The sequence below is a fragment of the Mandrillus leucophaeus genome, unplaced genomic scaffold, assembly GCF_000951045.1.
Source record: "Mandrillus leucophaeus isolate KB7577 unplaced genomic scaffold, Mleu.le_1.0 Scaffold469, whole genome shotgun sequence".
NCBI classification, from domain to species: domain Eukaryota; kingdom Metazoa; phylum Chordata; class Mammalia; order Primates; family Cercopithecidae; genus Mandrillus; species Mandrillus leucophaeus.
The window spans coordinates 1,233,975-1,258,199 of record NW_012105020.1 but is presented as its reverse complement, the minus strand read 5'-3'; the positions used below and the strand labels follow the sequence as shown (position 1 = coordinate 1,258,199).

Below are 24,225 nucleotides of genomic sequence, written 5' to 3'. Positions count from 1 at the left end.
CACATAACAAAAATGCTTATGTAGCACACACTGTATCTGAGTATTTTTTGCTTGTTTGATCCTAAAGTATATGGTACTATTTTAAATATCTCACGCTGTGCATTCATTTGTAGCAAACATTGTAAAGAAAGGCTTTCAATGGATGGAATTTTACTGTGCCAGACATTCAACTCTGAGAGAGAAACTACCACGGGGTGTCTGCCTGTTGTTGATAACCTTGATCTTGCCATCACTAAGATTCACAGCAGGCAGGGAGATTCTTAGGGAAGGGCGAGCTCTACAGGAAGCAAATTCCATGTAGTAGCAGGAATTTTTTAGGCAGTGATTTTCAGCACTTTGGGGGATCCTGAGCCATCTTTGAGAGTTTTATAAGGATTATGGGTCCTCTCCACACACAAAAAAGCATTAAGCAAAAGTTTTGTGTAAAACTCCTTGTAGCCCATTTAGGAATAAATCCCAAGGCTATAAACCCTGAATATTCAGTATATACACTTACAGAGTCTGCAAATAACCAATTACTAGAAGACAAGTTCCTGTTTTCCTTTCTTCACACAATAAAAAGTCTTTCCATTAGAAACGCAAAGATGTGAGAGGAAGGGTTTGCATTAATGGGCCTGGGTTTTCTACAATTTTGTATTAAAAACCTACAGCACCTCCCAGCAGAGAACAATTCATTTCATTATTATTTTTAATAAACCCAATTTACAGCAAGAAAAGCAAATATGGAAGTTCTTGGATTTTCGGTGAAATATGTATTAGGTTGGTGCAAAAGTAATTGCAATTTTTGCAATCACTTTCAATGGCAAAAAAAAAAAAAAAACACACAATTACTTTTGCCCAAACTTAAATAGGTTTCATTCAGTCTTTAGATCTCAATTAGCAGTTTGGGATGAGATTCAGAACCAAACACCGAGAAGCAGAGGCCAGGGGAAGGAGAGGTCCGTGGCTCTGAAGGATACTGCAGACACGAAGCCCAGGACGTGAAGAAGTGCCTCCCGAGCATGTTCCCGCTTCGCGTGCACATCCAGCTCACACACTTGTCGTAGCCAGTACTGATTACCCACTCTGTGGCCAAGCTGAAGATGATCGCAGACACCCGGTTCTGATGAGCTGCAGGAACAGAAAGGTGAAGAGATGTCATCTCCAGAAACAGCACTCCATGGGGAAGAACTGAGGCTCAATCTCTCAATCCGCTCAGCCGGGACACAGTTGTGTACAAGAGTGTACTGGAAATGCCTATCCTCTGTGAATATATTTCAGACAACCCGCCCCAGCTCAACAACTCACTAGCACAGGCTCTCTCCAAGGCCCTGCCCTCTGCTCCCCACAGTCGTGGCCACCAGAAGCTAGGAATCATTAAAGAGTAATGCCCAAAGAGAAATCAAATACTAGCTTAGAATATATATATATATGTTATATATACAAAATATATATATTATATATATATAATTTTTTTTTTTGCTATGCTCAAGAGAACATTTTTACTTTGCTCTAAAAAACTTTATGAACGAGGACCATGTGGAAAGCAGCAGTTGTAACAGGGCAATGTTTTTTTAATCGTCTGTAACTTCAGTGTTTTGAACCTTCCGAAAACACTGGCATTCTAAATAAGAGCAATGGCAGTTTTCTAAAATTAAAAAGTGGTGTTATGTGTTTTGTTTCTGGAATACTTTTTATCAGTGTGTAACATTTTATTATTCATAAAGACAAAGCTTTTGTGAAATTCTCTGTTCCAAAATAACAGCTGAGAATGAGGAAGGTTTTCTGTCTGTTACCTAACTCTGGAAAGATTTCCAGGTCGATTATAAGCCACACCAGGGCAGTGTTACCTGCCTTCTACTTCATCTGGTACAGAACTTTGCATGCAGTAGATGTTTAATAAGCGTCCAATCTGATGAATGAAGTCAAAGACCAGACAGAGAGACTGCTGACCTTGCTCTCAGCTGTACAGACTGCTTAGGAAGAACTGAGGGACTCTCCCCAAAAGTCTACGTGAAAGTCAGATTCATCCACCGCTAAAAGGTTACATTGAACAATTACATACTCATGAAGGATTCTGAAACTTAAAGGATGCTATGAGAGCTATTAATCTTAAATTCAGCTGGGCACAGTGGCTCAACACCTATAACCCCAGCGCTTTGGGAGGCCGAGGCAGGAGGACTATTTGAGGCCAGGAGTTGGAGACCAGTCTGGGCAACAAAGCAAGACCCCATCTCTACAAAAAAATTTTTTTAAACCAGCTGGGCATGGTGGCACTTGCCTGTAGTCCTAGCTACTCAGCAGGCTGAGGTGGGAGATCTCTTGAGCCCAGGAGTTGGAGGTTACATCGAACTATGTTTGCACCACTGCACTCCAGCCTGGGTAAGACAGTGAGACTCTGTCTCTAATTAAGAAATAAAAATTTAAAACTGAAAAAAATATTAAATTTGAGTAGGCCATGTCTTGTAAGATCTGTCTTAGCGTCTGACGTGGAGCCTAATGCTTTGTCTGCTTTAATATTTAATTTGCATAAATACAGGGTGTGTATTATTATACTGATTTTCAGATAAGAAAACCGAGAAGCAAATATTAAGTATTTATTAAATATTTATAAATATAAATTAAATATCAATATCAATATATGCCCAAAGTCTAATAAATTATAGATTAATTTGGTCTATCTGACTCAAAACACTTTTTCCACTAAACCTGTAGTTGTTAAACTCGGGCCAAATAGTCATAGGGTTTAAACTAGTTTGCGGTAAAGATGCTGTAGTGAATAGTCAACTATTTTTTCCTGGGAAGAACCATCCTATTTCTAAGATTACATCCTTTCTGCTGTTTTGTATTTTTTAGATGTCCTTTCTTTTGTGAAACTATGGTGAGATATAGTCATGCTTATTTTGCTTCATTTTTAGTTTTTAAACTCTCACTTGGCAAAATAAAAAATACAGCAATCCCTATATTAGTCCTCCAAAAGTTTTCTAAAATGTTATTAGTCAATGAAATATAAAGGTCCAAGAACCACTGCAAAAGAAACCTATGCTGCCTTATAGCCCATAAAGAACTACGACAACTGACGGGGCATGGTGGCTCATGCCTGTAATTCCAGCATTTTGGGAGGCCAAGGCGGGTGGATCACTTGAGGCCAGTAGTTCAAGACCAGCCTGGCCAACATGGTGAAACCCCGTCTCTACCAAAAATACAAAAAATTAGCTGGCCATGGTGGCTCGCACCTATAATCCCAGCTACTAGGGAGATTGAGGCAGGAGAATCGGCTGAACCCTGGAGGCGGAGGTTGCAGTGAGTTAAGATCGCACCATTGCACTCCAGTGTGGGCAACAGAGTGAGGCTCTTTCTAAAAAAAAAAAAAAAAAAAAAAGAACTTTGACAACCAAAATATAGATAAAAATAACATGAGATGATAACATGAGATGTGAGTATGAAATAATTTCATCCTTAATGACAGATGAAAAATACACACACACACACACACTCTTTTTTTTTTTTTTTAAAAGGGGGGTCAGGGTCTCATTCTGTTGCCCAGGCTAGAGTGCAGTGGTCTGATGATGGCTCACTGTAATCTCTAACTCCTGGGCTCAAATGACCCTCCCGCCTCAGCCTCCCAAGTAGCTGGGACTACAGTGTGTGCCACCATGGCTGGCTAATTTTTCACAGAGGTATGGTCTATGTTGCCCAGGCTGGTCTCAAACTCCTTGGCTTCTCAAAGTGCTAAGATTACAGGTGGGAGCTACCACAACAGGCCAGGTGAAATAATTTATTAAGGAATTTGCCTTTTGACAAAAACATTGACCAGGCATTTAAGGGTCTCCAAATCAGGCATTTAAAGGTCTTCAAACTTGTAGGTATATACCTCGTAAAGGAACTTACAGAGTCTTGATTATTTTAAAGATAAACTCATGCATGATAGCTGAGAATTCAAAGTTGTTTCTGGTGTTACAATAACACCATCATGCTAGTAATACATTACTCAATGCAGGATTGGAAAGTGTTATCATTCATTGTCACAAAACAGTTTCCCTGACCAACATACTCCAAGGGCAAATGTATGGGCATGGTTGCATCACTGTTCTCCTATTTTATTTATTTATTTTTGAGATGGAATCTCGCTCTGTTGCCCAGGCTGGAGCGCAGTGGTGCGATCTCGGTTCCCTGCAACTTCCGCCTCCCGGGTTCAAGCAGTTCTCCTGCCTCAGTCTCCTGAGTAGCTGGGACTACAGGCATGTGCTATCACACCCGGCTAATTTTTGTTATTTTTAGTAGAGACGGGGTTTCACCTCGTTGGCCAGGCTGGCCTCAAACTCCTGACCTCAAGTGATGCACCTGCCTCGGCCTCCCAAAGTGCTGGGATTACAGGGGTGAGCCACTGCACCTGGACGCTTTTCTCCTATTTTAAATTTGGAACAGGTGAAACAATACATAGGAAAAAGCAATTTGGCCTTCTTAATAAAGTATCCTATCATTAGACCACATTTCACCAAGATTAACATGTATGTAAAACATCTACACTCTAATTCTTACCTTTATCCACAAGCATTAAATATAAAATTTAGAAGTATAGAGTGAATAAAATGAGGCTACATGTTATGTCTTCTGGTGAAGTTTCTGGGAATCAGCTAATTGGTCTGACGGGAATCCACAACTTAATCAAAACGCTTTAGTTTTGCAACTTCAATCTGAAGTTGTCATTGGGATCTTGCTTTTGTTAAGTTTTAAAATACTGAAATTTACTAAATAAAGTAAAAACTGAAAAAAAGGTATATGTCACAGATGCCACAAAGTATTGATAGCTTTGTAGTGAAAAGTGCTTACAAATCAGTTAGAAAACACTACACCTCCCTGGGAATACGCACAAAATCATAAACAGACATTCAGAAAATACGACAAGTGGTCAACATTAAATAAAGCTTAAATCATTTTCAAATTGCGAACTTTCTTGACTATTAAACAGGAAAAAGAAATTATAAGGCAGCAATGTTGTGAAGACGTCATGAACACGTATTCTCAGTCGCCATTCGCAGGACTGTAAAAACTTGCACTACTGCTGTGAAGCAGTTTGCAAAGTAAATCTAGGGCATTTAAAAAACTTTTTAATGTCTGACCTGGTTATTCCACTTTGTAGGAATTTGTCTTTAAAAAAAAAAAAAAAATTCCTCACTGAGCACTTAGGGATTTGTCTTAAATAATCAGAATTACAGATTTGGCTAGGTGTGGTGGCTCACACCTGAATTCTAGCACTTTGGGAGACTGAGATGGCAGGGTCACTTAAGCTCAGGAGTTCGAGACCAGCCTGGGCAACATACTGAGATCTCGTCTCTATTTAAACAAAACAAAATGAAACAAATGCATTATAGGATTAGAGTCAGAATAACAGTCAAGAATACCCCTCCACATATGTGTATACACTTATTCAAGAATACACACACACACACACATGTATACACATATCAAAAAACTGTACACACACTCACAGTTATATACACACACATACATGTATGAAGAGTAGTGTGTGTGATCAAAAAAATGGAAGCGGTACACATATCCAACGATAAAAGAATGGTTAATTAAATCTGATAATGTGCCTGATATACAAAATTTTAAATGCTAATGAGCAAGAAAAAGCTGAAATATCACTAAAAGACAACAGTCTCTCTCATTGTGGGGTTAACAAAACTAACAAGTTAATGTGAAAATCTAATTTTCAGCATAAGAGATGATGTTCTAGTTTTGTGTATGTCTACATGTATGTGTATGCAAGATAATATGTATTATAATTACCTGGGTAGGTCTTGATAAAGTTCATTTTATTAAAATCTTCAGAAACGTGAAATTCCTAAAAGCAAATGCACGAAATAAAAAATTTTAAGAGTGTTATGGTTTTATAAAACAACAGAAACTTAACTTTCAAAAACGAAGTAAAATCCAAAAATGATTCTCACAAGACCTGGGACTTAAGACGAGTTATTTAGGAATGATATGAATTGCTTCTTTCATCAGACCTGTCCTCAGGCCAACATCGCTTTGGGAGAACAGACCTAATTGAACAAAAGTAAGTGCTGCTGACCAGCATGGGATTTGTGTCCACTTCTTCCTGCCCAAATCAGCACTCCGTATTCCTTCTCCCTCCTACTACAAAACTGTATTCTCTTAGGGACACAAAAAACCCCTCAAGACACTGCATATTAAAGCAAAACTGCAAAGACCCCTCACTAACAGAGCTCTCAGCAAAGTAAAAACAGGGCGCTGGGTAGCTCAGCAATTTAGTGGGGGAAAGTACACCTATTTAATATACAAACACACACAACAACAACAAAAAAGAAGTGTTGAGATTGTAGGTGGTTTTTGGCTTCTTTTTATACTCCTGTGTTTTCCAAATTTTATTTATTTATTTATTTATAGACAGAGTTTCGCTCTTGTTGCTTCCTCGGCTCACTGCAACGTCTGCTTCCCAGGTTCAAGCGGTTCTCCTGCCTCAGGCTCCCGAGTAGCTGGGATTACAGGAGTGCACAACCACACCCAGCTAATTTTTGTATTTTTAGTAGAGATGGGGTTTCACCATGTTGGCCAGGATGGTCTCGAACTCCTGACCTCAGGTGATCCACTCACCTCGGGCTCCCAAAGTGCTGGGATTACAGGCGTGAGCCACTGCACCTGGCCCCAAATTTTCTATAGATGTAATCCTTTATAACTTGGAAAAGAAATTTAAAGTACATATGTTTTATTGGGAAAAAAAATCAACCTCAACATAAAACTATGAAAATAAAACTCTAAAGAAAAATCACTAATTACTAGTACTACCATTATTATTATTATATTATTATTATTTTGAGACAGAGTCTCGCTCTGTCATCCAGGTTGGAGTACAGTGATGCAATCTCAGCTCACTGTAACCTCCGCCTCCTGGATTCAAGCGATTCTTGTGCCTCAGAGTCCTGAGTAACTGGGACTAAAGGTGTGTGCCATCACACCTGGCTAATTTTTCTTGTATTTTTAGTACAGATGGGGGTTTCACCATGCTGGCCAGCCTGGTCTTGAACTCGTGGTCTCAAGTGATCCACCCGCCTTGGCCTCCCAAAGTGCTGGGATTATAGGCATAAGCCACTGCGCCCAGCCAAGAATACTATTATTGATCAATGCTAAATTGACATAGATATTATGAATTGCTGACAGACCAGAGTGAGGGGGGAAAAAAGCACACAAAAGAATACAGATTTCTTGTTCTCCATCTTGTTTTTGCAAAGTAGAAAAAATGTATCAGCACGGTATATATTCATCCATATTCAGTGGAAGAGCAATTGATCAACTGCTGACTAATGTTAAATTGGATTTGCCTTGCCCCTTTCCATTGAACAACTGTAACAGTTCTTATGTGCCATCCTATAATGACAGTCTCCCCTTGAACTGAAGGCCACAAAAAGGGTCTCTAGGGAGATAAATGCACCAACACTGCACTACTGCACTATGTGAAGTTTGTACTTAGTGGCTTCTCGTTATATATGTGCATGCACATCATCATGATATTCCCATAAAATTTACTGAAGGCTAAAACGGAGAGCTTTGGCATTCACTACTGTGTCATGCATTTCCAGCACCCTTGCCTGCCACCCGCTGCTGTGTGAACTGCATGGGCAGGGAGCCTGTCCCTTCTACTGGATCTTTCTTCTTGACCCTTACATCAAGGCGGCTGCTGCTTTTTCTTTTTTTTTTTTTTTCCTTCTTTTGAGACAGGGTCTTGTTCTGCCATTCAGGCTGGAGTGCAGTGGTGCAATCTCTGCTCACTGCAACCTCCACTTCCCAGGCTCAAGTGATCCTCCCACCTCAGCCTCCTGAGTAGTGGGGCTACATGGTTATGCCACCACAATAAGCTATTTTTTCAATTTTTGTAGAAATGAGGTCTCACTATATTGCCCAGGCTGGTCTCCAACTCCTGGGATCAATCCTCCTGCCTCAGCCTCCCACGGGGCTGAGATTATCGGCATGAGCCACCACACCTGGTCCAAGGCTGCTGCTTTCAGTAAAAAAAAAAAAGAAACTCTCATAACTATACTTCTACTTCTGCTGTCCCCTTCTCAGCCAAAAGCTTCTCTAATGATCAGCCCACCCTGGTTACCCTCAGGCTGTCTGGCTCCCTCATCTCCCAGTCACACTTCAGTCCATGGCTCACCAGGGCTACCCCACTGCATGGAAAGGCTCTTCTTGTTATCAGCAGCTGCCTTCTAAGTGCCATCCCAAGAGCACTGCCCAGGCCTAATTTCATCCTCTCCCTCCTGCTCTTGACACCTTTACTCACCTCCTCCCTGAAACTCACTGCCCTCCGGCTTCCGCGGCTGCACTGTCCTGGCTGGCTCTCCTCCCTCTTTGCCTATTCTTCCTGTCTCTCCTTTAGGCTCCCAGCCCTCTGGCTTTTCTTTAAATATTGACATTTCCCTAGGAATGTGACCTTGGCCTTCTGCTTTTCTCAATCTACCAGCTCTGTCTAGTTCACGGCAGCCACCATTGTAGTTTCCACTGACGTCTACATTCAGGGAACTCCCAACCCCTGCCCAGACCAAACCCTGAGGTTCAGGCACACACACCCAAGTTCAGTTCTCAAAACTTAACTCATCACCTTTCCCCAAAAAAGATCAGCATCTTTTCAGTCTCTGAAGCAGCTAACTCCTGGCTAGAAACCTGAAAGTCATCTTAAAGCGGCTCTCTATTTCAACACACACCTTTATTCAAACACCCAGCCCTGCTTCCCAGACAGTTCTTGAGGCCACAGCCTCTTCTCCTCCCCACCCCGGTGTTTCACGATCTCACACTGGGATCTGGAGGCAGCCTCCTAACTGGCACCCATACTTTCAGCCTTGTCCCTTCAAAGCCTGCTACACATTTCTGAGCTGACAAAAACCAGAAACCTGCTCCTGTTCCTCATTAGCGAAACCATGTAGTTTCCCTAAAGCACTTGATCCTTGGGTTCACCTAGAGGACTTACTACTTATTATACAGATCCCCAGGTCCCTCCCTAGTGATTCCGAAGCTCTGGGTCTGGCACAGAGCTGGGGAATCTGTATTTTAGTTAAGTCCCCTCAATGACTGGTGTGACTACGCAAGGTCAGGAAACTCAGCTTACATAAGGTGGTCTGGGCCCCTTAAAGTCACACTCAAGGATCATCACTTCCCCTCCTCCCTGGCTGGCCTCCCCTTTGACTCTACTCCAAAACGCTGTCATTATTTAGGCCTCAGGTCTGGGCCCCGACTTCTTTCATTCCCTCCCCAGCTACTCAATCATTCTTGTGGCTTGAAAAATGACCTGATGATGATGTCCTCTGCCCAGACCTCTCCGGGGCTCCAGTTTTGTTTATCCTGTGCCAACTTCACATGGCCAGTCAGAAGCTCACCGGTATCTCAAACGAGGCTGGCTCTCACTGTCCCCTTCCCTCCAACTGCCTCCCCAGCCCAGCCTCACCCTTCTCAGGAAACAATACTACTTCCTACCCAACTGCTCAAGCCAAAAATCTGGCTGTCACCTGACTTCTCTTCCTCTCCTCTACACAGTCAACTTATCTCAGATGTCTCCAAGACTTATCTCAAGTCCATCCACTTGTCCTCCTTCATGGCCACTGTCCTTTCACCCAGACCGCTAAACAGCCCGATTATCCCACCGCCACTCTGGCCGCCCCTCATCCGTTTTCCACCCAGCAGCTAGAGGGATCTTTGAAAAATGTAAATTATATCATGCTATTCATCTGCTGAAAACACTTTAACAGCTTCTCACTACAATTACATTAAAATTTAAAGCTTTACCCAGACCTACAATACCCTGCACGACCTGGCGGCCTCTGCCCACTTCTCCAATCTTCCTAGGGTGCCTCCCTATCGCCCCGCACCAGCAAGCCACTATAACCTCCTCTGAGTCCTCTGATGCACAGAGATCCTTCTCACTTGGGTCTTCTGGACACTGACTTCTGGAAACTTCCCTGGCTCTCGGCTGGCTGGCTCTGTGACAAAGATGCCAAGACAATTAAATGGGAAAAAAATAGTCTTTTCAACAATTGGTGCTGGGATAACTGGATGTCCACATACGAAAGAATAAATGTGGAACCCCTCTGTGATACCACATGTAAGAATTAACTTACAATAAACCAAAGATCTAAATGTAAAGCTAAACTATAAAACTCTCAGAAGAAAATACAGGTGTAAATCTTGATTTATACTTATCTTCATAGGTATAAATGACCTTGGATTAGGCAATGGCTTCTTAGATATGGTATCTAAAGCTTAAGTAGCCAAAATAAATAAATAAATAAATTGGACTTCACTAAACTTTAAAAATAAAGTAAAAATGCAGCTCTTAGGAGAAGATATTTGCAGAACATATATAAGGGTCTAGTATCTAACATACAGAAAAAACTCTTACAACTCAACAATTAAAAAATACTCTATTAAAAATGGGCAAAGGACTTAAACAGATATTTCTCCAAAGAAGATATAAATGACCAACAAGTACCTAAGAAGATCCTCACCATTACTAGTGATTAGGAAAAGGCGAATCAAAACCACAATCTAGTACCATTTCACATTCACCAGGGCGACCATAACAAAAACAAAACAAAACAAAACAAGCAGAAAGTGACAAGTGTTAGCAAGGATTTCGAGAGCCTGAATATGTACAAAAAACATGTACATGAATTTTCATAGTAACCTTATTGATAACAGCCAAAAAGTGAAAACAACCCAAATGTCTATCAACTAATAAAGGGATAAACCAAGTGCAGTATAGAATACTATTCCATGGCCAAAAGAGTGAATTAATTCAAACAGGCATGAACCTTGAAATCATCATGCTAAGTGAAAGACAAACATAAAAGGCCACACGTACTGTATGAATCTATTTATCTAAAGTGTCTAAAATAGGCAAATCCTTGGATTCAGTAAATTAGTGATTTCCAGGAGCTGGGGGAAGGGGCAATGGTGAGTGACTGCTAATGGGTATGGGATTTTTTTGCAGGGAGGGGTGATGAAAATATTCTGGAATTAGAGAATGGTGATGGTTGCACAATCTTATGAATATACTACAAAACCACAGAATTATGTACTTTAAAATGGTAAATATAATTATGTTATATAAGTTATATTTCAATTAAGAAAAAATAAATATATGCATACAATTTGACCCACAAAAATGCCAATCTATAATAGACTAAAAACTTAAATATCATGTCCTTTACCAAAGATAGTTTGAGAAGTATTGCCTTAAAGAGTTCTGTGAGTTGCTGGCTGAATGGCTACACACACACACACACACACACACACACACACACACAGAGGCTCTCCACCATCACGGCTGAGGGATGTGGATTGCTGTAGGTGACATATTCACTCTATGAAGGCTATGATCTGTGGGTCAGCCTGAGCATCCAGCTATCAATTACAACAGCATTCTGAGTTCCAAGGAACTAGTTTAAAATGAAGCAACAATTTAATCCATTTTTGACCTAATATCTATACTGAATTAAACTTTTTTTTTTTTTCTTTTGAGACATGGTTTCCCTCTGCTGCCCAGGCAAAAGTGCAGTGGTGCAATCTCAGCTAGCTGCAGCCTTGACCTCCTGGGCTCAAGCCATCCTCCCACCTCAGTCTCCTAAGTAGCTGGGACCACAGGCATGCACCACTACCAAATAATTTTTTTGATTTTTCGTAGAGATGAGGTCTCACTGTGCTACCCAGGCTGGCTTCAAACTCCTGGGCTCAAGTGATCTGTCCGCCTCAGCTTCCTAAAGTGTTGGGATTACAGATGTGAACCACCATGCCTGGCCTAAATTAAACATTTTTCATGCCAAACAATCAAGCATCCACTGTTAATCCAAAGTTAACTGGCCAATAAGGGACATGGGAGGTCAATATAAAGAAAATAATAAATACATTCTAAAAGCTACCTACCATTACGGCTCCATTATCCTGGCCCACAAATATCCGTCTGCTGTCATGATGGTAAGCCATAGCAGAGCAAGGAGCTGCCAGAAAGACAAAGAGCACATTACCAGCAAAGCTAAGCACTTTAAGTCATTCTTCAAAGTGACTGATTAAGAACTATATAATTTAGGTTCACAGAGAGAGAGTAAAAATGTTTTCTAAAAATTACGTAAATTGAAAACGTTATTAAAGTCCTCTCTGTTGCCTTAGTTTAAAACCTTATTTTCACAAATCTTCTCAGTTATTTCTATAATGCTGGGTGAAGCGAGCCAGCACGAAGTTTCATCTGACTGAAAGTCCTACCTGTCGTCTGGCAAGCCTTGGGGACCAGGGCTTGCAGTGTGTGATCTGCTGCCCAAAACACTCAGGAGGTCATCCTGCCCCTGCCACCCTTCCCATCAAATGTCAAAGAGTAGCTAGAATCTGTGCAAAGATGGGTTCCCAGCACCAGAATTCCTATTCTATGGCATATGTGAGCATATGTGAGGTGCAGATATATGGCATATGTGAGTTGTGAGGTGCAGACAGGTTTCCTTGTCCATAGCAGTCTTATGTGACTGGGAGAACAGCTGCCTCTCCTCATGTAAACACTCTTTCCATGTTCTACCTACCCGCTTCCAGAAATCACAGGCTAGAGAACGAGTTTCAGCAAGGAGAAATTCTAAATTGTCTCCTTTTACCAAAAATCAGAATTAAAGTGATTTATAAATTGGAACATTTGAAAAAATATATATCTGGGTTTGTTTCAGCCTAAGGAATTTTAGTTAGCAACGGAAGAACCAAAACAAGGAAATGCATGCTAGGGAAAAACAAAACAAAACAAACGAATTTGAATTTACTTTGGAATAGAACTTCTTGTAAAAGACAAGTGGGTATGGTGGCTCATGCCTATAATCTCAGCACTTTGGGAGGCCAAGGCAGGAGGATTGCTTGAGGCCAGGAGTTGAGACCAGCCTGGGCAACATAGTGAGACTCCATCTCAAAAAAAAAAAAAAAAAGATAAAAGAAAAAATGTCTTTTAAATGAAGTCATCATTTGAATATAGTTTAAAGTTCTCTCTCTCTCGTAGGCCGATATCCTCACCAAAGGAAGTAAACTACAATACTGGATTGTACCCCAAAGCAAAAACATAGCTAATTGCATGATCAGACCATAGAGACTGTTTCAGTTGCATCCAAGAACCACGTATTTGACTCTGAAAGGTACATACGGAAATTGTGCATAAAACAATTAGAATTGACTATGAGCCTGTATACTCCTTATCCACCATACTGATGTTTGGGATGAAAAGAACAATCATGTATATGATATATATACATATATATACACACACACACATCTCTTTATACTATCAAAATGCTCTTTAATAACCATGCATACACTTATCTTTGACAAATCAAATCATCATACTTTGATGCGTTCAGAGATTCACTGTCATCATTTTTGCTTGCTTTCTAGATGGCACTAAATGCATTAGTTTTAGGCTTCTTTTCAATTTTTTTAATGCCCAACCCTATAACAAACAACATAAATATGTAAAATCCCTCTTTTGTGTAAAAATCACAAAGTGCTGGGTAATTTTATGAAGCTAGACAATTATAACATTTGAAAAAGAAAAAAAGGGTTTCCTTAGTTCGTTTTGTTTTATATAGTGATATCCTGGCTCTCTCCCTGGAAAGGAGGTTTCTAATTGAGATAAGCAATATAAATGTAATATAGAAGGGGAGGAGTTGGATATAAAGCAAAACAGGAATCATCTTTCAAATCAGGTAACTTTTTTTTTTTTTTTTTTTGAGATGGTGTCTCGCTCTGTCACCCAGGCTGTAGTGCAGTGGTGCCATCTCAGCTCACTGCAACCTCCGCCTCCTGGGTTCAAGCAATTCTCATGTCTCAGCCTCCCAAGTAGCTGGGATTACAGGCACCCACCACCACACCAGGCTAATTCTTGTATTTTTAGTAGAGACGGGGTTTCACCACGTTGGCCAGGCCAGTCTCGAACTCCCGATCTCAAATGATCAGCCTGCCTCGGCTTCCCAAAGTGCTGGGATTACAGGCATGAGCCACCATGCCCAGCGAAGTCAATGAACTTTTAAAAAGCCATCATTGCAGTCCAAAATCAAATGTTTAAAACTGTGGATCATACCACAGGGCCAAATTCAGCTGACTGCATATTTTGTTAAGAGTTTTTTTTTTCCTTTGGAACACAGACCTTTCATTTATGATTGCTTGCATGCTACATTTATGTATAACTTATGATTGCTCACATGCCATATTTATGTCTTATTTATGACTGCTTGCATGCTAGGAAGGCAGACTTGAGTAAGTGCCACAGAGATTGGCCCACGTAGTCCAAATGTTTACTGTCTGGCCCTTTGCATAAAAAGTTTGTGGACCTACCCATCACTGTGGTGGGAAGCATAGGTTTGGAGTCATAGATGAACATGGATTGGAATTCCAATGACAAGAAATCAACTTAACCCTTCTAACCTCAGCTTGCTTGTTCACAAAACGGTAAAAATATTATCTGCCTTGCATAGCTGTTGTGATGGTTTCATAAAATTATATTACCAAAAAAAAGGCACGAAGCACACAGTAAAGATAGAAGCCAAGAGTTACCATTTTTCTTCAGCTAAAGCAGTCTGAAAGTTATTTTTTTATGTGAGGTAATGTTATAGAAAGAACACAATTGGACTGCATATAGCAGTATAATAAGGCTTGGCTTATTGATCACTCTGTCAAGTCACAGGAAAAAGTTTAAATTGGTGGATATAACCACTAAGACATCCTAAATTGGATAATCTGCAGATAGTTTTTAGAACTAACATGGCATTCTGCTTTTCGTATTCTAAATTTAATTTTGAAATAAAAAGTCATTCTAAAACAGACAAGCAGTTATTTTTCACAATTCGTTCACTCTGTTTTCTTCTTGTGGTGTATCTGCAGTTTTATCAGAAGATACAGGTCCAAATAGAAGCAATAAAGAAGCATCTAGAAGTAACACACTGAACATGTGCAGATACAAACATGCAGGTGTCGACTACCCACTGCGAAGCTGTGTCTGTTCTTTCAAGTTCCTCCTTCCTGATCTAGAAGCTCCTTCAGGAGGGGACAGTTAAGCCAAGTTAAAAAGGGCTGAAGACAGAGAGATCCACCGCCACTTGCTCAAGATCTAACAGCCAAGAGAGCACACACATTTCTACTGCTAAGGTTTTGGTGCTCTGGGAGAGAAATTCATTAGAAAGTTGTACTAAATATTTGGGGGAAATGCAAGTCAAGGAGTAACTGAACTAAATATGGGACAAAATCCATCTCAGTCTCTGTCTCTATTCTAATGAGAATGAACTTCAAGATTAAGGACTCAGGGAGATTAAGCTATGACCAAAATGCTAATTATGAAGGAAGGGAAGAGTGGGAAGCATAAGAGCCATAGTATTAACAACATTTTCCACAATGATAACAAAACATTTCCCTGCACTGATATGCGTTCCTCAGGCTGTTGCTACTTCCAGCTCTCAGATCTATCTCTGGGTCACTGGAAAGTAAGGAATTAGCCTAACAAGTCTTTTGGGGAGACTGGGGCAGGTTGGGTAACAGGTCGGCTCAGAGGCCCAGGATGTCCCACCTACCTCTACCCTGCTGCCAAAATTTCCAAAGTAAATTTATCAGACAGGCTCCATAAACACCTTCACTAAGACATCGGTTACTTCATATCTCAAGGTGAGAATTTAGTGTGAGAACCAAGGTTATGCATCCACAGTACATGCAGACATGGGTAACAGAAGAGATGCCACTGCTTGGCACAATAAATTATGATCAGGTTTTCAAGAAGTCTTCAAATGTCCTATGCATTATAAAGCTTTACTGTTCCTTTCATAATAGTTATCTTTATACTAGGGTTTCAGAAGGTCTCTCTCAATTTCACTGAGTGACTACCAAGACAGAGAAGCTGGCTAGCCTGCCCAGGCTGTTGGTAGAAGGCAGAAAAATAAAAAACCCTAATAAACGACAAACTTTTTGTGAAAATTATTACAGGATCTAAATGCTGCATGCACAATGAAATATATGTATAAAGGAGAAAGTGCTACCAGAGGAGAGAGGTGCCTGAAAGGATGACTCAAGCTGATGAGATGTAGTTTGCTGAATAACTGACTGCTCTGTCTTTATAACGAACTCCACAGCCCTGGAATACCTCTTAAGAAAGCAGTGGACAGCATCAGCAGTATCTGCGACCACTGTCAAGAGCTCTTCTTTGGAAAACTTGAAATGGTCTTCAGTAACAAACCATCAAGCATGCACTGAAGTCTTTTTTCTTTTCTTAGGGAGGGTCCTCTGTGTACTAAAAATCTTAACTGAGGAAAATCACTCATTAAGGACCAAGCCTCAAGGAAATTAGCAGCTACGGAGGCCTTCTATCTGGCTACTTGGCATCACGGAGTTGACTCCCCGCTTGAACTTTGGTGACGTCCAGGCATTGTCTACGTGGCTTTCTTTTCAAGAACGGTTGAAGAAAAGAAGCGGGAGGTAAGGATGGTGATGCTGCTAAGATTCACATCAAGGGCTAAAGTTTATGTGTCACTTTATGTCAGTACATCCCAGGGCTGCTTTTTTTTTTTTTTTTTTTTGAGATGGAGTTTGCTCTTGTTGCCCAGGCTGGAGTGCAGTGGTGTGATCTCGGCTCACCACAACCTCTGCTTCCCGGGTTGAAGCGATTCTCCTGCCTCAGCCTCCTGAGTAGCTGGGATTACAGGCTAATTTTGTATTTTTGGTAGAGATGGGGTTTAATCATGTTGGCCAGGCTGGTCTCGAACTCCCGACCTCAGGTGATCCACCCGCCTTGGCCTCCCAAAGTACTGGGATTACGGGTATGAGACACCACGCCTGGCCTCCAGGGCTGCTTTAAAGGCTCCAAGCAGAAGTTTCATCATCCAGATTTATTTACAGAACATACCTGACTGCTGAGAAAATTCTCTATTTAGAATGTGTTGTACCTTGGACCATGTCTCTCAATGGTCCAGAGGTTGGTGAAAAGGTTGGGCAAAGGTAGTCATGACGCTATGGAGGGCACAGTCCTTTCTTCGTGTCAATATTGGCTACTACAAAGGACAAAGTTACTACTAATATAAGTTGGCCAAGTTAAGACGAAGAAAAACTGAGAACATGTTCATTTTCCTATTTTTTTTTTCAGTTTTGCTCAAGTCTAATTCAGTTAAGCCATAGACTCAACTTCCTTTGCAAAAAAAAGGACTTTTCCTGCAGTTTATTAGAGCCTGTCAGAGGTATTAGGCAACTAAGAAACTCATTTTGAAATCTAGCAGCAATATTTAATCAGACATTTTGAAACTTATTTATTTTTATTTTTTTGAGACACAGTCTCTGTCGCCCAGGCTGGAGTGCAGTGGAGCAACCTCGACTCACTGCAACCTCCCACTCTGGATTTAAGTGATTCTCCTGCTTCAGCCTCCTGAGTAGCTGGGATTACAGGCGCACACCACCACGCCCAGCTAATTTTGTATTTTTAGTAGAGACGGGCTTTCGCCATGTTGGTCAGACTGGTTTCGAACTCCTGACCTCAGGTGATCTCCCCACCTTGGCCTCTCAAAGTGCTGGGATTACAGGTGTGAGCCACCGTGTCCAGTCGATATTTTGAAATTTAAATCATCAATAACATTAGAGACATTTCTCTCAAATGGAATAGTTCAGCTACTTACAGGCCATTGTGTGGTAAATGCTGGGCCAGTATTGACCACTGTCTCTTTTCAGCCATACCCGGATGGTTCTGTGGACAAAAGAAAAGGAAAAATGGAGTTGTTTTTAATAATTTTATCTTTTGTGTTCCATGAGAACTTAATTTTTAAAATTTGTTTAATACTATTTCCTAACTGACCTTATAAAATTAACTGGACAAACTGGACAAATATATACATATATGTACACATACATATATAGTATATAACATATATATTATATACAGATACATATATAGCATATCATATAAGCACATCATATACATATACATACTATATATAGTCACATAAAGTATGATGATATAAGTTATGCAGTACCTAGGAGTAAGAATTTCAATTCATTTTAATAATATGAAAATGTTCGGCCGGGCGCGGTGGCTCACGCCTGTAATCCCAGCACATTGGGAGGCCCAGGCGGGTGGATCACAAGGTCAGGAGATCGAGACCATCCTGGCTAACACGGTGAAATCCCATCTCTACCAAAAATACAAAAAACATTTAGCCAGGCATGGTGGCGGGCACCTGTAGTCCCAGCTACTTGGGAGGCTGAGGCAGAAGAATGGCGTGAACCCGGGAGGCAGAGTTCACAGTGAGCCGAGATCACACCACTGCATTCCAGCCTGGGCTACAGAGTGACACTCCGTCTCAAAAAAAAAAAAAAAAAAATGTTCATTACATAATGACATAGAAAGAAAACAGAACTGTTAACTGCTTTTCTTGGTAAAAACAAACTGCGTGCACTTGGTGGTTGACCGCCTGGGCCAAGAGGAAGGCGGTGGCTGTGAGTGGGAAGAGGCTCATGGAGGAGTGGTATGGAGAGGGGCGCCACACACACCGGGAGTACACAGCAGGCTCAGGCTTGGGCATGGCTTTCTGCCTTCTGCCCCCCGGAGGAAATCATTCCACACAACATCTCTGGGGATCTTTTTCATCGGAACACGCACAGGGTGATGAGGAAATCCCGTGCACATGCAGGAAAATGACAAACGACCAAAATAGCCAAAGTTTAATATTCGGGTTTATGACCTCAGAGAAACAATGGGAGCCCTGCGGTTCCTGCTCCTGCACTCTCAAGGCCTCTGGGTGCCAGGCCTCTCCGTCTCCTGCATCCCTAGGACATCGGGGACTCCGCGGGTGATCGCCCTGCTCTGCCTCTGTACTCATAACCAGCTTATTGTCCCCATTGCCAACTCTGTGACAATCACTTTTATATTTCTCATTCATTTATTTATTGATGAGACAGAGTCTCGCTCTGTCACCCACATTGGAGTGCAGTGGCACGATCTCGGCTCACTGCAACCTCCACCTCCTGGGTTCAAGGGATTCCCCTGCCTCAGCCTCTCAAGTAGCTGGGACTACAGGCGCCTGCCGACAAGCCCAGCTAATTTTTGTATTTTTTTGTAGAGATAGGGTTTCATCATGTTGGCCAGGTTGGTCACGAACTCCTGACCTCAAGTGATCCGCCTGTCTTGGCCTTCCAAAGTGCTGGAATTACAGGCATAAGTCATCACACCCGGTTCTTATTTATTATTTTTTAAGATGCAGTCTCACTCTGTGGCCCAGGCTGGAGTGCAGTGGTACAATCACGGCTCACAGCAGCCTCGACTTCCCAGGCTCAAGCAATCCTCCCACCTCAGGATCCCAAGGTGCTGGTATTAGAGGCATGAGTCACTACACCTGACCCATTTTTATATTTCTAACAGCAATGTAGATGCTGGCATACAGTAGGAGCTGAATAAATGTTTATACCCTTAACCTAAAATACATGAAGCCTAAATATTGATACCATATGTTTCCAGTTTTGAGGCCAAGTAAAACTGGATGGTGGGATGCATAAGTAGCGTGTCCTGGAGGCAGTGTCCTCCCTGACCCTTGAGACCAGGGAGACCCTCACATCCCCTGACCACAGCACTTCCCAGGAGGTCCATCCACGCCCTCCTCGACGCAGTGCCAATTACCACAAGGCCTGCAAGCCAGACCTATGCGAGCACAAGGCGGAGACCATTTGTTTGTGGCAATGAAGAGCATGATAAGACCTTCGTCAGGGACTACCACCTGAGTCCCCATGTCCTCATTCACACGGGAGGAAAGCTGTGCAGCTGGTGGCTATAAGCAAAAATGCAACACAAAATCAAACTTGAAGAAATATTTTCAATGCAAACATGAAAATGCGCAAAGACAACAGGTATGCGATTTGAAGGCTTTCAGAAGATCTTTAAGAAGCATCAGCAGCTGGACATCCAACAGGGCCAGCACACCAGTGACCTGCTGCTCAAGAGTGCCCGGGGGGATCAGGAAGCACCCATCGCACCCAGCAGGCTAGGCCCACGCGACCACAGACCCATGAGGGCTGCACAGTATATGGCAAAGGGATGTTCCTTGGTGGCCAAAACATAGACAGAACTTCTGAAATGTGAGAGAAATTCCTCAGGAGGAAGTATTAATAACATGCGCAGTATGCCAGAAAACATTTACATGGAAAGATGATTTTCAGTAGCACACGAAAACACATCCCAGAGAGGGACGTGGGTCGCTGCCCAAGAGAACAGGGTGGAACCTGCACAGTTGCATGTAATCTCCAGAGCCACCTCTCCTTTCAGGAGGAAGAGTGCCCCGTTGTGTATGACCACGCTGGCAGTGGGAAACCTTGCAATAAAACAAAGTCTCACTAGGCATGGCTGGTGCAGGATCCTGACAAGAAAATGGAGCTCAAAGTAAAACCATCTGGTGAAAAATGGGGTTTTTCACTTTTCACTTGCCTCAGTGGATGCATCCCTCCTCAAGGGAAAAAGATGGGCAAGGCTTATCTTTGCTTAAAACAGAGCGGCTGAACCGTACGGAGCACAAGGTACTCTCGACAGCGGCTATCCTCGCCTTCAGCTAAGCATCACATCACTTTGTTTACAGGACCGCAGACCAGTGGGCCTGGTTATCTTCCCTCGGAAGCCTGTTTTTCTTTATTAAAATCACTGATGCAGAACAACAACCAAAAATACAAGTAAAACTGGTCAGAGACCAGAGGGACAGTCAGAATAGTGGTTGCTTCTGGGGTAAGAGGAAGACTGAATGCAACTGGAAGAAAGAAAAATTTCTAGGGGAACGGCAAGGCTCTGGGTGTTGGTGACCACGGGTATATGTATTTGTTAGAACTTGCCCAACTCTACCCAAGATCTGTACACACGATTATATGTGATTAAAGTAAAACTAGTAGTTGGTCTTTATTTATCCAAACAAATAAGATGACTTAGCACCACAGTGAGATTAACGCTATTCTGTATGTGAACTGGATAGAAACAAGGCTTAGGGCTAACACAACTGGATCAAACCTCTAGATCCACCAACCAATTGATAGGAAATACACAGGACATGGGAATATATTGAGCACCATTCAGCGAAGTCAAGACTGCAGGAAACTCAATAGAGAAATGACTCACTTTCTTCTACAAATAATTTGCAAGGGAAAAAAAAAATAGAGAGGAAGGACAAACCTATGATTAAAGAGATTTTAGAGGTCTATCAAGTAATTAAAATATGTAGACTTAGTTAAATCCTAATTCAAACTAAAAGATATGTATAGATATTGAGGATATTTTAAAGATTTTTTTTTTTTTGACAGGGTTTCACTCCGTCACCCAAGGTCTCCCGGAGTGCAGTGGTGTGATCATAGCTCACTGAAGCCTTGAACTCCTGGACTCAAGTGATCCTCCCACCTCAGCCTCCTGAGCAGCTGGGACAACAGGTGTGTACCACCACACCTGGCTGTTGCTCATTCCTTTGGGTGTGTTAATGGTGTCACTGTTTGTTTTTTAAGAAGTAAACAATAATTCCTATATATCACGTTTGCCATTCTCATTTGTCATCCTCAGCATGACTACCACAGTCTAGGTCCCATCTTTCACACAGCAGTCAGCCTGCTCTCACAGGAGTAGTGGACTCTTGCCTCCCTCTGCTCCATCTCCAGTGTGCTGACCCCCAGCTACCTCTCCCAGGGAGCCACCTGGATCACAGTGCTCCTATGCTCAGAACCCACCAGTGGTTGTCTCGAATCCAGATTCAACTGACAACCTTAGTGCCTATGACTCCCCATCCCAGAGCCTGCATCCCAGAGAGCTGTCATCCTCACATTCCCCGAATATGTCCAGCTCGGGTTTTGCCCTAAATCTGCCTTCCTCCCCACCCTACCAAGAACTCTTCTCTCTAGAGAGTGTTTTCTGGGCAGATCACAGGATGGATGCCATCTCGGCATAACTTCTTCATCTAAAAGAATCAGTGGATGCTTCCATCCAATGATGATCCTTAGACATGAACTACCAATTTATGATTGCAGTGTGTTGACTATATTCCATATTACTTAAATCAGAACGTTTATGGATAGATTCCGACATGGGGGATGAAGCCAAAACCATTGCAATAAACAAGAGACCAACTTCCTGCTAAGCATTAACTCTGTTCAAGGATTCTCCTCCGCCTCCAAACACACGGTGACGAAGGCCAAGGCACCTGGAGATCAAGGATTCATGTAGCACCACTTCACACTCACAGGCTCCATTTGTACAATCACAAAGTAAAACTGCCAGCTGCCTGTGTGTTCGAGTTTTTTAGGTCAGAGGAAGAATGGTAAGCTGACACGTCCTAAAGCTCTTCAAATCAATCCCAGCATCTTAGGTCATGAATGTGTAGGTGGCTCAAAGCTTCCAGTGGCATGTGCTCTTCCTCGGTGCTCGTGGAAAGGGGGCGGGCACAATTCAGACATCAGAGAACTCTGCTGGGAGAAGAAAATCTGAAAGGTTGTCTCTTCCAACCAAGTATTTAACCTGAAAAAGTCTAACGTTAATTTCATACAGCTTTAGAATACTTAAACTGGCCCAAAGTCAAGATCGAACCTACTTAGACTCCAGCGTTTTGAACACAATATTACTTCCTTTGGAAGACAAACATCAGCATACAGTTTGGTTGGCACAAATTGGACCCATACTAGGACTCAACTAATAAACTAGGAAACTGTCAAGACTTCCACGATCTCTTAGGGTTTTTTGTTTGAAAACTGTCGGTCACATCCCAGCTGAGAGAAGGCCCTCCTTGTCTGGGAATCAGGTTCTAAATGAGGCAACTGGCCTGGATGGTTGGTGCTACCTTTGTCTTCACACCTTCACCTGGCATTCCCTTCCATCTCTTTTCAAACCAGACCCTTTCTCTTCCAAGGTTAAATCAGACCAATGTTAAGTTTAACCCTTAACACTATTGTACCCCAAGAACCTATCTATTAAACAGAGATGCTTATTTCTATGAGTAATATATGAATGCATTTTGTATTATGTCCAGAATATTTACCAAATGGTTGTAAAAATAGTTTTAAGTTGGGCCACTTATTTAAAATACAACAAATTCCAGACTAAAAAAATTACTATCCAGTAAATTGGAAGTAAAATCTACTATTCAGTAAGTTGAAAGCAACATAATAATACAGTTTAGTAATATTTACAGGAGCAAACTATTTAAAAGTCTAGGATGATATTAATAAACTGTAATCTCAGCACTGTGGGAGGCCGAGGCGGGTGGATCACAAGGTCAGGAGATCGAGACCATCCTGGCTAACACGGTGAAACCTGGTCTCTACTAAAACTACAAAAAATTAGCCAGGCGTGGTGGCGGGCGCCTGTAGTCCCAGCTACTTGGGAGGCTGAGGCAGGAGAATGGCGTGAACCCAGGAGGCGGAGTTCGCAGTGAGCCGAGATCACGCCACTGCACTCCAGCCTGGATGACAGAGCGAGACTCCATCTCAAAAAATAAATAAATAAATAAACCATCTAATCACTAAAGTGTCAAGATCAGATGGTATTATTTTTGTAGAAATCACAATATGTCTAGACTGAATGTCTAAACCACTCTCTCCACTAAGATAAAACGGCTTATGTTTTCCTTTAATATTTTGACAATTTTACACCCACATAAACTCATCTAAGGTTTTTCCTGCTGCTTATTCTGCCCATTTTTTCTAATGGCTAGATTTTCTTTTATATTCCAGGACCACATCAATCTGGGAAAAGGAAATCTTTCCTTAAAACTACAACTTTAGAAATGTGTTCATTCTTTTCCAAGCTCTATTTTTAAGTTGTTTTAAAACAATAGTCTGATATTTTTCCAAAAGGTCCTTAGAAAGGAACTGTGTCATTGCTTTCAGAGCCTAATAAATGTTTCCAAACTTCTCCATGCTACCATTCCTATGGAGGGCTTCTACCGTCTATCTCCTCTGCATTTTCAATTAGAGAAACAAGGACTTATAGCTGCAATATATTCCAGGAACAAATGAGAAAAGGTATCTCCACATATGACTATGTTATACATATGTAACTTTCAGGGTATGCATGCCACTACCATCACTTACTTACTTACTTTATTTATTTATTTATTTAACAGAGTCTCACTCCATCACCCAGGCTGGAGCGGTATGGCGCAAGCTCAGCTCACTGCAACCTCTGCCTCCCAGGTTCAAGCGATTCTCGTGCCTCAGCCTCCCGAGCAGCTG

The 24,225-nt window shown here is 41.8% G+C and overlaps 1 protein-coding gene across 1 annotated transcript in view; it reads right to left on the bottom strand.

The window, feature by feature from the left end:
• WDFY1 (WD repeat and FYVE domain containing 1) overlaps positions 1-24,225 on the bottom strand; it is a 74,590-nt gene that overhangs the window by 29,701 nt on the left and 20,664 nt on the right. Inside the window, exons 2-5 of the mRNA XM_011995073.1 lie at positions 17,664-17,731; positions 11,923-11,996; positions 5,779-5,833; positions 960-1,110 (exon numbers count right to left, since the gene is read on the bottom strand). Of these exons, the coding sequence (XP_011850463.1) occupies positions 960-1,110; positions 5,779-5,833; positions 11,923-11,996; positions 17,664-17,731 (348 nt within the window). The remainder of the gene's footprint in view (positions 1-959; positions 1,111-5,778; positions 5,834-11,922; positions 11,997-17,663; positions 17,732-24,225) is intronic.